Below are 15,815 nucleotides of genomic sequence, written 5' to 3' on the forward strand. Positions count from 1 at the left end.
CTCTTCTTAGCCACAGAGCCTGGCTCCTCTCACCAAAGGAGTAGGAATTAGTGATTCTGGTGACATTACAGTGGAAAAGCTTTTTTTTTTAAGTCAGCCTTGAGAACCTTGAGAAATCAGCCAGTGATTTCACTTCCCAAAGCTGCCCTCACCTGTGTGGATTGAGTTCACTCTGATCTTTTAAGTATCTAAAATCCAAATATGGCTTCTTGTCTATAGGAAAAACTCTTCTACAGCAGCAGTGATTGGTTTTGGAAAACTCTTCATTAATCTTTAAAAAATTCAGGACTGAGAAAGTGAATGGTTGTTGGGAGCTGAGCAAGGAAGGTCATTTCCCTGTAGGAAGTCAAACAAGTAGCTGGTGAAGTCCCTGCTCTGAAGGTGTATAAAAGGACAAACCCTGGCAGAAAAACAAGCTGTCAGCTTCCCTTTTATACCTGGGGGATGCATGTGCTGGTCAGAGGGAATTGTCCAGTGCCACAGAAACAAAACAACAGTTCAAACAGTGAAGAGTCAACACATCAGTAACATGGCACTGGCTCTCGTGGGGTAAAAGGTGTCCCTGTTCTGTGCTGTGTCTCACAGCTGTTTGTGCAATGCTTCAGTAAGGCTGCCCTAATAATAAACTCACAGAATTTCTTTTCCCCAGAACATGCAACAAAGTCCAAAGGAAGGACTTAGGAGGGCACTTGGATGAAGCTGGGCCCTCATCACAGTGATTCCAGCTAGTTCTTATTTTCAATACAGGCCTTTCAATTGAAGCTTTTAATATATAAAACTTTCCTTGCAATATTTTCCCACAAACCCGTGAAAATTTTACAGTTGATGAGAACTCTAATTATTAAAATTGAGTATCGTTAAGAAAACAAACTGAAACAACTGTAAACTTGGTGTAAATTCAGCCTTGTGTCTAAAAAAAATTATTCTGAGATTTTTTTTGAATGTTTCCCAAATGCAAGAAGCTGTGCTGAAGGATGAGAGAAGTAATCATCTGTAAAATCCCTTTTTCAGCTCCGACGAAGCCTTTTCCAAAGTCAATTTAAATTACCGCACGGAGAACGGGCTCTCGCTGCTCCACCTGTGCTGTGGATGTGGGGGTAGGTATCTGAAACAGGATGCTTAAACACTTTGTTTGGGTGATTACTGATTTGTTACGGCTGGTAGCTGGCAGGAGCACTGTATTTTCTGGGAATTTCTCAGCTGGAGGATTCACAGGATATATTTTATTACTTGCCTCAAGTGAGCAGTCAAGCCACCTGATTCTCTGCTTCAAAATCACACAGGAGCTTCTTACCTCCTCCACACTTTCTTTCCTGGAACTGACTTTGTTTTCCACTTTTCTCTCCAAAGGCAACAAATCACACATCAGAACTCTGATGCTGAAAGGGCTGCGCCCATCTAGGCTAACAAGAAACGGATTTACAGCTCTGCACTTGGCAGCTTATAAGGTAAATTGTTTGGAATCAAAATGATGGCAGGAAATCAGAACTGAGCAGCTGATTTGTGTGAACTGTCTGAGTTCAGTAGTGGTTACTTCTGGTGAAAATATAAATTACACATTTATGGTGCATGAGGAAGAGCCCAGGAACAGGAATCAGCGTGTGCTTTTGCAATGTCATCCATGGGACAGGACACTACTTTGGAATTACTGATTGTCCAGTGCCCCCATGATAACAGGACAGAGGCATTTTTAAGATACAGGTTTTAGTATAGCAGGAGACATGTCTGGTGCTGGTACAAACCTTCTCCCCTTCCTGTGCACCCTGAGCCCCTGGGCCACAGCTGGTCCCTCTCTGCCAAGGCCAGCAGTGCCACAGCCAGGGAGGCTGAGGTTGGTCCTGCCCAGTTCAGGTGAGAGCTGTGTCCCTTTGGGAGGCTGAGGTTGGTCCTGCCCAGTTCAGGTGAGAGCTGTGTCCCTTTGGGAGGCTGAGGTTGATCCTGCCCAGTTCAGGTGAGAGCTGTGTCCCTTTGGGAGGCTGAGGTTGGTCCTGCTCAGTTCAGGTGAGAGCTGTGTCCTTTTGGAAGGCTGAGGTTGGTCCTGCCCAGTTCAGGTGAGAGCTGTGTCCTTTTGGAAGGCTGAGGTTGGTCCTGCCCAGTTCAGGTGAGAGCTGTGTCCTTTTGGGAGGCTGAGGTTGGTCCTGCCCAGTTCAGCTGTGAGAGCTGTATCCCTTTGGGAGGCTGAGGTTGGTCCTGCCCAGTTCAGGTGAGAGCTGTGTCCTTTTGGGAGGCTGAGGTTGGTCCTGCCCAGTTCAGGTGAGAGCTGTGTCCTTTTGGGAGGCTGAGGTTGGTCCTGCCCAGTTCAGGTGAGAGCTGTGTCCTTTTGGGAGGCTGAGGTTGGTCCTGCCCAGTTCAGGTGAGAGCTGTGTCCTTTAGGGAGGCTGAGGTTGGTCCTGCCCAGTTCAGGTGTGAGAGCTGTGTCCTTTTGGGAGGCTGAGGTTGGTCCTGCCCAGTTCAGGTGAGAGCTGTGTCCCTTTGGGAGGCTGAGGTTGGTCCTGCCCAGTTCAGGTGAGAGCTGTGTCCCTTTGGGAGGCAGAGGTTGGTCCTGCCCAGTTCAGGTGTGAGAGCTGTGTCCTTTTGGGAGGCCAGGGCTGGTCCTGCCCAGTTCAGCTGTGAGAGCTGTGTCCTTTTGGGAGTCTGAGGTTGGTCCTGCCCAGTTCAGGTGAGAGCTGTGTCCTTTTGGGAGTCTGAGGTTGGTCCTGCCCAGTTCAGGTGTGAGAGCTGTGTCCTTTTGGGAGTCTGAGGTTGGTCCTGCTCAGTTCAGCTGTGAGAGCTGTGTCCTTTTGGGAGGCTGAGGTTGGTCCTGCCCAGTTCAGGTGTGAGAGCTGTGTCCCTTTGGGAGGCAGAGGTTGGTCCTGCCCAGTTCAGGTGTGAGAGCTGTGTCCCTTTGGGAGGCAGAGGTTGGTCCTGCTCAGTTCAGGTGAGAGCTGTGTCCCTTTGGGAGGCCAGGGCTGGTCCTGCCCAGTTCAGCTCTGAGGGCTGTGTCCCAGGAGGGCTGTGGGCTGTATCTTTCAGGACAATGTGGAGCTGCTGACGGCGCTGCTGCACGGAGGGGCCGACATCCAGCAGGTCGGGTACGGGGCACTCACCGCCCTGCACGTCGCCACCATCGCCGGCCACCACAAGGTACGTCTCTCTTTGCTGCACAGGACTTATGTAGGGGAGTGCTAATATTAGCAGGTCATTCTATTTTCCACTGATGCCTTTCAAAATAACACTCAGGACAGTTTAAGTACAGATGGATTTTATTTAACTTTTTTCTGCATTTTGGGAAAACCACATCTGTGTATATATTGTCTGCCATTGATCCCATGTCCTGAGCCCCTGCTGAGGTTATGGAGACATAAAGGTGCTCAGAACCTGACAAGGATAAGCTCGTTTACTTCTGAGTAGTTTTGAAAAGTCCATTATTTCTTCCTTGGGAATGATCATATCTGTATCAGAAGCATCTCTGTAAAAATGAAGTGGGACTCTATAACTCATTTGGTTCATCTGCTGCTCTGGGGACTGAGGACTGCAGTCCAAGTGCAAGCTCTTGCTTTCCTTCTTTTTATAGCTGTGAAATTTTCAGTCAGATTAGAAGCTCCTCTGCTAGATTAAATAGCTTGTTTTGTTCACAATTTCATTAATATTCACAGAATATGGAATATTTTTTTCAATGCCCCCCTAATAACTAGAATAAGTTTGAGAGGAAATCAATTTTTGGTTGTCTTCCTCATTCAAATAAGGTAAATAATTATTTATACCATTAAATAAATAGCAGAGATATGCACCCCAATCTATGCAACATAAGTTTTTACTGCAGGAGAGGACTGACTAGATTTTAGGAGAAGGAGAAAACTGAGGAAAAAATCTTGTTTTTCCCCCATTTCCCTGAAGAGTCAGTCTATAGCTGCTGCTCCATCACCAGACCTGAAAGCACTGAAGTGATCAGTTCTCTGGGATGAGGCCATCAGTGTCAGTGGGATGCTGCATCTCGTTTGAGCCAGTGTGGTATATAAATATTTCATGTTCTCTATGACTTAGGACTGTGTTTTACTTCACCAAAAATATGCTGTTACTGATTTGACTTGTTAATGAAAATTGCAGTTCTCAATGGGAAGAATTAAAATTTAATGGAAAATAAACCAAAAAATCATGAAAAACTAATGAAAAATTATAAAAGAAACTTATTACCATATTAAAAACCTCCACAAATAAGTTCTACATCTCTCATTAAATCTGTTGTTTTGAAAACATTAAATGTTTCAAGCCCAGTGAGGTAACTGCTAAATAAATAATGCATGTGCCTCATCCACATTCATGTGTTGTCCAATGTGAGCACCTTGAAAAGCCAAGGTCACTGCCTATTTCATGGTGTAGATTAGGTTGTCCCTCTGAGACTCCAACACCTGCAGATGCAGGAGCTGCACTGGGGGTCACAGGCAGGATGAACCTGTGCACCTCAGTGGGTGCCCCTGCACAGCTGAGGGCCTGGGCTGAGTCTGGGTGTGCCAAGGACCTGCTGGGGACAAGGGAGCGAGTCCCTGCTCAGGGATTCTGTGGATATTCCAATGTATGTCTGTACAGAGGCTGACACTGAGCAAAGGCCTGAATTCCTGAAATTGTCTGCTCGTTTAAATTTTACCTGCTAAAAAGTCAGTAATCACTGTTCTTGTTTTCTTAGAGGAGTTTTTATCCCTTGCCCTTGTCCAAAACAAGGTCCCTATGTCTGCCTCATGCTTTAACATGTTGGCTCCTTCTACCCTTCAGAGTGACTTAATAAGTTGTCTTTGAAGTGAACGTCATTGACTTGAGCCTTCAGAAAGACTCTGAATAAACCTTTCTTTAAGAAAAATTCCAAAGTGAGAGTATTGTACAAAGTGTTCAAAATATCCTATTGAATTAAAACTTGGTAGTGGCAGAGGAAGGGGAGCGTTTGCTCCCCTGGTTCTCTGGCCTGTGCTGTGGAGAATCCAGCCAGGACACTGCCGGCTGCCTTTCTGACCAGCCCTCCCAGCTTCTCTCTGGAGCTCGGGAATGTCCCCTGGGTTATAAGCTGCACCTTCCCTCACAGTCTGTCTCCTGAGGAGAAATTTTTTTTTTCAGTTCTGCTGTAAGAATTCAAAGCTCTTTTTGCATCAGAAATTTCCCCCTTTGTTTCTGAAGTATTTCTATCCTTGAACATGCCTCCAGCACCCCCCTACTTGTGATGCCCATGACAGCTTTCAGTGCTTTCTAAGACTCCTTTTTCCTTTCCTAGAAAGAAATCTTGTCTGAGAGACTATCAAGCTTGTCTCTGTTCCCCTCTCATCATTTACCCTTGAGTGGAGTTTGCTTAATGCAGCGCACACAGTTCCCTTTCTCAGGAGATCACAAAGCAGCGAGCACTGCCATGGCTACAGCCTGGAAAATGTGTCAAAATTCATCTGGTTTTATGTTCATCATCAGAGCTGGATCCACATCACTCAACACCGTTTTTTCATCTTGAAAATCCATCTTGAAGCTTGTAGATGAATCTAAATTTTGAATTCCAGCTTCCAGAGAGATTAAGGAGAACATCCCTGAGTGTGTTGCAGTCTCACAGTTCCCACCTAAATTAAAACCAAGCTCATCCAAAGAAGTTTCAGGCATATTCATGTAAAAGCTACTGGTCCAAATATCTCTTTTCAGAACCAACAGCTGCAACATCTGTTTTATGATGTTAGTTTGCTGAAAAATGCCTAAAACCTTGCAAGCCACTAAACCATTAAATCCCAGGCTAACTGGCTCTGTGTTCCCACCTCTGGCCCTCCAAGCTACCAGGATATTAAAAACTGTCTGGCTGTGGCAAGCCCAGCAGAGGAAGTCAGTTCTGTTAACAGCCACTTGTGTTAACCAAATAACTGAGTGTGCTGTTGATTTACTACCTGAAGGCATTCACACCCATCCAGTGAGTGCCTGTTGCTGAGCTGTCCTTCAGCTGAGGGAAAGGCCAACAGCTTCCCCAAGGATCTCGGGGGATCTTTCATAAAATTTTTACTATGCAGGCAAACTCTTCTTTGAGATCCACAGCAAAACGATGCCAATGCATGTGAGATTTAGCAAGGGAAATTCTGACTGAACATCAAATGGGCAAGGGAATCACACTGAGAATGGGGCAGCACTGAGAGCATTCCAGGGAGGATGCAGAACTGTCATCCTTGGGAATAATCAGACCTGGCCCTCCAGGGGAGGTTGCAGCTGATTCCATAGAGAGGTGGTTAAAACTAATGGGAAATGGACATAGTCAAATATGTTGGGGAGCAAACCTTATGCAGAAAAAGTATTTCGGCAGTAACATGGAAAAAAATATTTTTATTTAAATAGTGTAAAGGAACAATCCCTGTACACTGATGTTGCTTGGGAACAGTTTGTGTTCTCTGAGCACTTGCGAGTTACAAGGATTGGAATGTCTGGCCCTGTTGTTGCACGTAACGTGATTTGAGGTCTCAGCCTAGAGAGCAGGTGACAGACCTGTGTGTCACCCCAGCTGGCACTGGTGGGCATCCTCGGGGGGCTCTCAGTGGACAGGGACAGATACACAGAGAGTGGCACAGAGCTGGCCACTTCCCCACCCTTGTCAGCCCTTCCTGTCTCTGCAGAGGTGCATCCCAGTTCCTCACTGTACTGTGGGTGACTCATGGTCCAGTATTTTTCAGCATCATTAGACTCAAAAATTAGCATTCTTCAAAATGCTGAAATAATCCCTGGCATAAGAGCTTCGTGTGCCCAAAGGCTCCCTCGTGCTTCATTAAAATGAGCAGCCCTTTGGCTTCAGTGAAGAACCCAAATTGGTTTCATTCAGGCTTCTATTTTGGCAGCTATGCAGCAAGGCAATGCTTGAGGGTTCATAGATGTCCAGGAAAAACAGACCTCCTGAAGGGCCAAAAATAGGGAAACTTGAAGGAAAACACTTAGGGTCATTTATGGAAGTCAAAGAACTATTATTTTCTAAAATACGAGAAAATCTTTACACACTGAGGGGATTATGTTTGAGGATTTACTTTCACACATTTAAATTTAAAAGAATGTTTCCTTTTGTGAGGCATTTTCACATCTTAAAACTCTGATATATTTACAGCTCTTTGTTCATAATGGCTAAAAGAAAATTAAAAGTTGTTTTGAGAAAACCTAGTAATTTCTGTGCCTCTTGCTTCATAAATCAGTGTTTTTACTGGCACACCGATTTTCAGGCTTATTTATAAAGCATCAGTGACATTCAGTGTTCAGTTAAAGTACTGTAAGTTAATCACTTTTGTGTGCTCTGTGTGCTCTGCACCTTTATATGTGCTTGTTTGGGGCTTTTTGACTTTTTTTAAACTGGTGACATGAGATTTCAAAGTCCTCTTTTGCCACTGACCACAGACACACACACGTGTGTGTACACACAGTGGTGCTGACTGGAGTTTCCTGTTGCTTTCCTGGCAGGCTGTGGATGTTCTCCTGCAGCACGGGGCCTTTGTGAACGTGCAGGACGCCGTGTTCTTCACCCCCCTGCACATCGCTGCCTACTACGGCCACGAGCAGGTACCCGGGGCAGCTCACCCACCTGGGCAGGGCACACAGAGGCACCCACGGCTTTGGTGTCAGACGTTCCTGCTTGACGGTCCAGAGGGCTCTTCTGTGCACAGGCTTACACTAAAGTTACACTCTGTAGCACATCTCTGGTTGCACTACGAGTCTGGAAAGCAAAAGGAAGTTTCTACACTTCCATGCTCTGTAGTAGATCCCAGGAAAAACTGGGGGTTTGCCCTTCAGACTTCTTGAAGCAAAGGCTTTTCTAACAAGCTTTGATAAGCAGACTTGGCCCCACAGGCACTTTCCATCTGCTGCTCATTCACCACAGGCACCAGGGGTTGCCTAAGGAATGTGAGCATGCTTTCTGAACCTCTCCAAGGAAGTGAACATCACTTCCCTGAAATAGTTAGTTGGCAATTCTGTCAGTTTTCCTTGGAATTCACAAACTTTTCAATTAATGGAAAATATGAGCATTCAGAGAACAGGATTTCCCCTGAGGTGCTGTGCACACATCAGTGCAGCTGAGCTTGTTCCATCCACACAGATCACAGACTTACTGAAACATGGCTTGGAGTTCTGACCAAAGCTGGCACTGACCCCCTCAATTCTCTTTCTTCTGTGTATTTGTCAGTGCAATTGAGACATGGCTAATGCACAGCCCTGAACAGCTCTGTTACATGAACCGTGGTGATGGGTCTGTTTGGCTTATGCAAGTCATTCCCTGTGCCTTGCTTTGGCTAAAAGCCTTTTGCTCTGGGGTGGTTTAAAGTTTCAAAGGATGACCTATAGACAGAGTGTCTGTTCCATTCCTGTGAGGTGTCACTTTGACTGCATTGAGGAGTTGTCCAGGAAAAGCTTTTGGAAGCAGAAGGTCCAGATGCACCAATGAGTGGAATGCTCTGCCCTGTGCTGGGTGAGCCAGGGATGGTGTGAGTGAGCAGGGGTGTCCCTGAGGTGCTGCTTTTGTGTCTGTGCACCTTGTCATGCAGAAGAAACTCCTGTGGGCTGAGGTTAGTTTGCTCTTTTGCCACAAGCCACTGCAGAACAGTCACAGTCCCATGAGATGGTCCTAAAAGCTCCCGTGGTGCTCTGGGATAAGAGGTTGCTCAGGCAGGAGCCACAGCTCTGGATTTTGGGGACTTAGAGCATTTCCTTTTTGGTGTTGATTCACCGTAGAGAACATTTTAGAGAATGAATGAGCATTTGCTTTTGAGAATTTTAATATTTTTATAGACATGTAACTTGAAAATTAATTTTCTATTGAGTCTCCTCTCCCTGTTTTAACTTAACAGAGATGCCCACATGCAGTATTACCCAATGCAATACTGTATCTGTTTTTCTCAAAGTTTTATTTTAATATGATATTTTAATTAACCTTAATCAAATATTTAGGTAACCCACCTCTTACTGAAGTTTGGAGCTGATGTGAATGCAAGTGGTGAAGTTGGGGACAGACCTCTCCACCTGGCTGCTGCCAAAGGCTTTCTCAACATCACAAAGCTCTTGATGGAAGAGGGAAGTAAAGCTGATGGTAAGAAAAGATATTTAAACGTCAGCTCTAACACTGTATTTTGTAGACAGAGTCTCAGTTTCCTACCACATACTCTGTGTGTGTGTGTGTGTATCATCTTTGGACAACTGAAACCAAAAAAGAGCAGTTGGAGAGTTTGTCTTATTTAATTATGCTGTCTTGTCATCTCACATGTACTCTGTTTGCAGTAATAAGTTAGAGTGAAAAAACAGGTGCAAAAAAAAATTAATATTGTTATACAGAGATGGCTCATCTTGAGACAATCATCCAGGCAAGGAGGAACATGTGGCCATGTGGTGGGGATCTGCAGTCAAAGGGAATTCGATGCACAGGGAACTCGTGAGTGAGGTACAGGTGAAGAGGTTTAAGTCAAAATTATACAGCAAGTAATTTAAAATAATTCATATGGAAGTTGAAATTCCACAGAAAATGGAATCTTCTTAGCCCATGCTTTATTATGCTGCACAAGCTTCAGGCCTTTCACTGGGGGCCATTTGCTAGCAGAGAAGGTGCCTCTGGAGTCGTGCTGGGCTGGACAGACACAAAAGTCTTTCAGCAAACTTTGGGAGCTCTGTGAGAGTCAGGAGGCTGCATGTTCTTTATCCAGGTGGCCTCACAGTGATGTCAGTCAGGGTGTGACATTACACCTCACTGCTGTATATTTTGCACGTGTTGCAATTCAAAATATTTTCACTTGTGCCTGATGTCAGTGTGCCACTGAGGGTTCTGCTGACTTCTTACTCTTGCTCTGTTCCCTCCCCTTTTGCTGTTTCAGTAGCACTGAAGGCACAAAACATGTCACACTCCAGTCTTACTCTTCCATTGCTGTGATGCACATCAAATACAGTGGTGACACATCCCACAAAGCCACATAAATGCTAAGACTTAAAAGTCACATTTTATGCATATTGTGATTATTATTCCAGAGATTCTAATCTGTACCTGAAGGAATCCTACAAGAAAGATGGAGAGAGGCTATTTACAGGGGCCTGGAGTGACAGGACAAGGGGCTTCAACTTGACAGAGAGTAGGTTTAGATTAGATATTAGGAAAAAATTCTTTCCTGTGAAGATGGTGAGGCCCTGCCTGGCACAGGTTGCCCAGAGCAGCTGTGGCTGTCCCCTCCCTGGAAGTGTCCAAGGCCAGGTTGGATGACGCTCTGAGCAACCTGGGCTGGTGGGAGGTATTTGTGCCCATGGCATGGAGCTGGAATTGGCCAATCTTTATGGTCCCTTCCAGCTCAGGCCATTCTATGATTCTATGAAACACTGAGCAATATTAAAAATATTTGAAAATTAATTTCTTATCCTCAAAGGCAGAAATGTTTTTTGGAAAGGAACTGTACATTACTTGGAAAAGTACTGCTCTATAATACATCAATTTACCACGTTCTCTGTGAGTCCTGCCTGCAGTCACATGTCCTCCTCATGCAGCAAAAAAGCATAAGGGAAGCAGCACAGTCAGGTCTGTATGAGCTGTTGTCAGTAGTGAGTTCTGGGAGCTGCAGCCTTGATGTGTGTGCATTGAGCTGATATAATTATAATAAAGAGGAGAAAGAAGAGATGTTCACTCACCATAACAAGGCAGTGGGAGGTTCACTTTCCATCAGAGATCTTATCCCAGAAAGACAGAATCTGGGGCACCATTTCAGGTCCTTTCCTTTGAAATCAGAATCTTCAGCTCAGGAAAAAGAAAAGGTAGTCTGGAAGCCTGAAGTCTTTTGCTCTCAAAGAGCACACTTTGAAACTTGCTATAAATGCAGCAGCAGAGGAACAGGTCTTCAATGCCCAGGAATGAAAGGAACTGGGGAAAGAACCTGAATAAATTTGGCAGTGTTCAGTGCAGACCAGTAACTGAGGTCACAAACCTGAACTATTTCTTTTAACACAGCCTGACTCGTTAGCTCTGAGGCCACAGCAACTGAAGACAAGCAGTGACCACCAAATCAGGCTGAAAAGGTCAGAATGCAGCTGAAATAAAGAACATTTTCAGCCAAACAGTGGCCAAAGTTCTTCAGACCATCTACAAATTATGAGAAAAACAAATAAAAGTGCTGCCTATGTGTGTCATGGCAAATGTCCAAAATTCCTGTAACTTTAATTAATCTTGTGGCCCACAAACTTCATTAACTGATCCCACTAACCTTCCAAGCAGTCTTGTATATAAGAAGTAAAGAAAAGGAAACTCTTTCTCTTCTCACAGAAATGGTGCACAAAGTAGACTGGGTTTGTCATTTCTATAAGTTACAAAATCAACCAGTTATGGTTGTTCTGTCTTTAAACATAGGAAGAACTGCACTGAGAATCACAAAAATACATGCAGTCTTTCAAACCAACTAAAGACCTTTTTTGGATAATGAAAACAGTATTTGATGGCATCTGTACCAATGGAGAAACTGTCTAGAGCCTGTCCAACCTCTGCAGGACAGACGAAGACAGAGCCATGTAAGGTACCTCCATACCCATTTCTGGGGCTGGAATGCAACTGCCCATCCCATGAACAGACCAAAGGCTCCCTGGCAGGGATGAGGTCCAGGACAGCTGGCACTCACCCAAGTTCCACCTGCAGATCAAGGATCCTCCGGGGGCACTCCATGCAACCACACCAAGAATAGTTTGCTGCTACTCCTGGTAGATTCCAGTGTTTCTGTGCTGCCTGGAGGTTCCCAGTCATGTTGATGTTATTTTCCTTTTGCTTTGCAGTTGCTCTTTCTAAGGGTCATTTATAACTCATGATCCATTCATGGAAAGCTTCATCAAAACATTCAATAAATTTGCTGCTGGAAGGAAGCAGTTATACCTCAAACAATAGGTCCATAAATATTTTAGCAGGAGGTTTCAGAATGTAGAGGCACAACACATAAAGCTTTACTAAATATACTGTGTTAAGTGTAAAATCCTTTCTGTGGTCTCTTTCTGGGTCAACTGGCAGTGAATGCTCAGGACAATGAAGATCATGTTCCTCTGCACTTCTGCTCTCGATTTGGGCACCATGAAATTGTGAAGTTCTTACTGCAGAGCAGCTTCGAAGTGCAGCCCCACGTAGTGAATATCTACGGAGACACCCCCCTACACCTGTGAGTGCCCTGGAGCAGCTTTGAGGTGGATTTGGGGCTCGTGGGAAGGCTGGTGTGGCTAAAACTCTGTACTGGCTTCCTCTTCAGTGCCTGTTACAATGGGAAGTTCGAAGTTGTCAAGGAAATAATTCAGCTCTCAGGAACAGAAAGTCTCACTAAAGAAAATATATTCAGTGAAACAGCTTTTCACAGGTAAGGTGTTCAAATGCCATTATAAATAAAGCTCCACTTGCACACACCTCCAACATAGCACACAAAATTCCTGATATCTCACCAGCTGCCAGGTCAGGGGCAGAGCAGAGAGCGCAGCAGGGAGGGTGAGTTTGTATCGCGAGATACAGGAGAGGGCATGGAGTAAGAGGCAGAACCAGTAAATGAGGAGAGAGCAAGTGAGAGTGAGACACGTAGGGAAGGCACCAGGTTTGCCAACACCTGGATGGACAGTTGTTCCTCTCCTTGTCTAGTCTAGGAGCTGATTCCCCCTCCTGTTCCAGCAGGATGCCTGCTGGAGCCAAGGACTCTGAATGAGAAACCAGGAGGCAGAACACGATTGGGTCAGGATGCTGCAAGTTTGTTAAGGGCTATTTAAGAGGCACTTTGCAACACAGACTGTTTGCACAGCTGTGCAACATCCATTTATTCAGCAATAATTAGAATGTTCCTGGAACAATTAAAGTGAACATGCTTTGGTGGATTAATTGTGCATTTGCACATTTCTAAAGATCCTTTATTACTGCATTTTTATCTCTGTGTAATTCTTTGTAAATTTTTGGCTACCCAAAGTACTTCTTGTATGGACTATAGCATTCATCACTCCCTTTACTTCTGCAGTGCTTGCACCTATGGAAAGAACATAGAACTTGTCAAGTTTCTTCTTGACCAGAATGTTGTAAGCATCAACCACCAGGGAAGAGATGGGCACACAGGTAACGTCACTGCTCTGATGGTGTATGGGGGCATACACAGCACTGAAATGCCAGTGCCATACACCATAAGAATATCCAGGATAATTGTATTACCAGCACTCAAGTACCTCTCAGACAGAGTTCAACTTTTTTGAAATACTTTGACAGACAGGCACAAAAGTGATAAGACTTCAGTGAGGATGTGTTGGGTTTGTTAGCAAGTATATGAGTAACAAAACCTGGTGTGAACTGTTCATCCCAGAGTGAGGCTTCTAAGTAGTGTTAGAAATTATTCTGCAAGGAGCTGGGCTTCTGAGACACTGTGTCTGAAGGGCTGCACACTCCCTGTGCCCATTAAAATGAGCTACCTTTGTTTTTACTTGCTTTTCCTCACGTGCAGAGTCATTAAATGTGGTTTGTGGGTGACAGAGTAGTTGCTGGCACGTCGTGCAGAGGCAATAGATTTCTTCTTGTAGCCTTGATGTTTAATTTTCACCTCTTGCCTCAGGAATATTTTTGACAACATGTTCCTTTATCAAGGCAATCAGTCTGCACCCTGCAGCTGTTGGTGCAGTCCCAGTGCTGTTGGCAAGTTGTGCTCCCCACACTGCTCTGCTGTTCCAGGGCTGCACAGCGCCTGCTACCATGGCCACATCCGCCTCGTGCAGTTCCTGCTGGACAACGGAGCTGACATGAACCTGGTAGCTTGTGATCCCAGCAGGTCCAGTGGAGAAAAGGATGAGCAGACCTGTTTGATGTGGGCTTATGAGAAAGGTATTTCAATTTTCTAGTTTCTGCTACAAAATCCATAGGAGTCGTGCAGGAAGGAGCCGGCAGCATGGGAAGGGAATGGCCCTGCAGAATAACCCTCAGTGCCTGCAGACAGAGCTCCCACCACCTGCTCTCCAGGGCCTGGCACAAAGCATTATAAGACTCAGTCCTTCAATTTTTCTCAGATCTCTGCTAAATGTCGGGTTAATCCAGCACAAACTCCAGGAGAGGTGTGTTTCTGTGCTGCTGAAATAGTTGTCTGCAGCAGTAAGTGACAAATTTGTCTGGGTTAGGATTCCAAAACAAATTTTTTAGGCACTGGTTTTCCTTGCAAGGTCCACTGAAGACTATTGTCAACTTCCATTGCAGGATTTCTGCAGCAAGTTTTTCCTTAGCTGTATCTCACATTTTAGGAGTAGGTGGACTTATGAAAATTACATGCTTGTTTTTACTGGCAGAAATTTCCCATATTTCTGCAGTTAAGAATCACAGTAGGTTTCATGTCTTTGTTTGCATATTTTATAGGCATGTTGCACAATTTTTTGAAAATCCCCTGATTTTGTATAGATCAAGCAATTAAAAGTAAAGGCTGTTGATTTACCTGCCAGTCCTTATATTTGCTCTTTCTTTCCTAGGTCACGATGCCATTGTGACCCTCCTGAAGCATTACAAGAGACCTCAGGATGAATCCCCCTGCAATGAATACTCCCAGCCTGGAGGAGGTATGGGCTGAGGAACCACCTCATTCTCTAACCAAAGGCCTGATCCAGAGAACACTGAAGTCTCTGGAAATGTTCCACCCGTATCAGGGAGCTTTGGGTCAGTTTAGTCTGGAACAAATAAAATCAGTGTCATGCGATTCACCATTTTCCAGGTATCCTTAATTTATGTCAAAAGTCTTCCATTATCGTAAATTAGAGTTGTCAGCTCATGTCACTCCTAGAAAGAGGAGCCCAAAGCTGTGAGCTGAAGATCAGTCCCTGTCAACCAGTGCTCACACCTTTCCACATCCTGAATGCCTTGCACAGCTGTTCTCTTTCTGCTGTTTAGTCCTGATCTTTCTTTGATTGCTGACATTTTTAATTTCTATACTCAGCCCCATTCATACCTTTTAATATCTTTGGGTATCTAATTTCCCCTTGGGAAGAATTTATTACCCTTTTTGCTACAAAAGGACTCATTTGCATTGGTAACTAAAAGACAAGAGCCAGGCAGAGGAATTAAACCAAACCTTTGGCCATGTGTTGGAGCACTGCCTCAGAGAGGATGAGGATGCTGGGGCTGGTCCAGGTCATGTACTGCTCCAGGTGTGGAAACAGGAGGGGCCTACAGCCTCCAGCAACATCAACCTGCTCCTGCATCCTTTGGCCTGCCCCAGGTTTCGGTGTGTTGGAGCTCAAGTGTGTGTAAATCTTTAGTGGACTAATGTTACGTGTGCATCAGAAACTGTTCTGGCCAGCAGTGAGCACACCCAGGGACATTCTGGAATGCTGATTGTTGGAAGGACAACAGCAGAGCAATACAACGCCCTGATCTGCTGTGCCCCCCACTCTGAAGAAAATTAACTGTATCCCAGCCCAAACCAGCTAACACCTGATGTGTCTGTGTGTTTATTTGAATACTCAATCTTTATTTTTCATTCTTTCTGCCATCATTGCCTCATTAATTTATCAGAAACTTCTGATGTTGTTGATCTCCATAAATATCACTCTGTCCTTTATTTCAGATGGTTCCTACGTGTCAGTGCCATCCCCTCTGGGGAAGATTAAAAGCATGACAAAAGGTATTTGCAATGGCGAGGTAAAGTTTGAACTTCTGTGGTCTTTTTACCCAACATATTTGTCAGCCTAAACATTCTGCAAAAGATTCATTATTCCTGGAATTTTCATTGTTCCTTGTTCCATTTTCCTGGGATAATTTTAGGAAACAGTATAATGACAATTCCTGTATTTACATTATTTTCATTTACTTTAAAGAATGTATTTATTTTTATTTCTTTGAGAAAGGGCTGATGTGA

At 44.6% G+C, this 15,815-nt stretch overlaps 1 protein-coding gene across 2 annotated transcripts in view; it reads left to right on the forward strand.

Annotated features, from left to right (window-relative positions):
• TNNI3K (TNNI3 interacting kinase) overlaps nt 1–15,815 on the forward strand; it is a 31,613-nt gene that overhangs the window by 1,721 nt on the left and 14,077 nt on the right. For both annotated transcript variants that reach the window (XM_071565195.1, XM_071565196.1), the window contains exons 3-13: nt 1,012–1,097; nt 1,351–1,448; nt 3,013–3,123; nt 7,426–7,524; nt 8,908–9,046; nt 11,978–12,122; nt 12,210–12,314; nt 12,954–13,048; nt 13,652–13,801; nt 14,434–14,520; nt 15,525–15,581. In XM_071565195.1, the coding sequence (XP_071421296.1) occupies nt 1,012–1,097; nt 1,351–1,448; nt 3,013–3,123; nt 7,426–7,524; nt 8,908–9,046; nt 11,978–12,122; nt 12,210–12,314; nt 12,954–13,048; nt 13,652–13,801; nt 14,434–14,520; nt 15,525–15,581 (1,172 nt within the window). The remainder of the gene's footprint in view (nt 1–1,011; nt 1,098–1,350; nt 1,449–3,012; nt 3,124–7,425; nt 7,525–8,907; nt 9,047–11,977; nt 12,123–12,209; nt 12,315–12,953; nt 13,049–13,651; nt 13,802–14,433; nt 14,521–15,524; nt 15,582–15,815) is intronic.

This window comes from Pithys albifrons, chromosome 10, assembly GCF_047495875.1.
Source record: "Pithys albifrons albifrons isolate INPA30051 chromosome 10, PitAlb_v1, whole genome shotgun sequence".
Taxonomy (NCBI): Eukaryota; Metazoa; Chordata; class Aves; order Passeriformes; family Thamnophilidae; genus Pithys; species Pithys albifrons.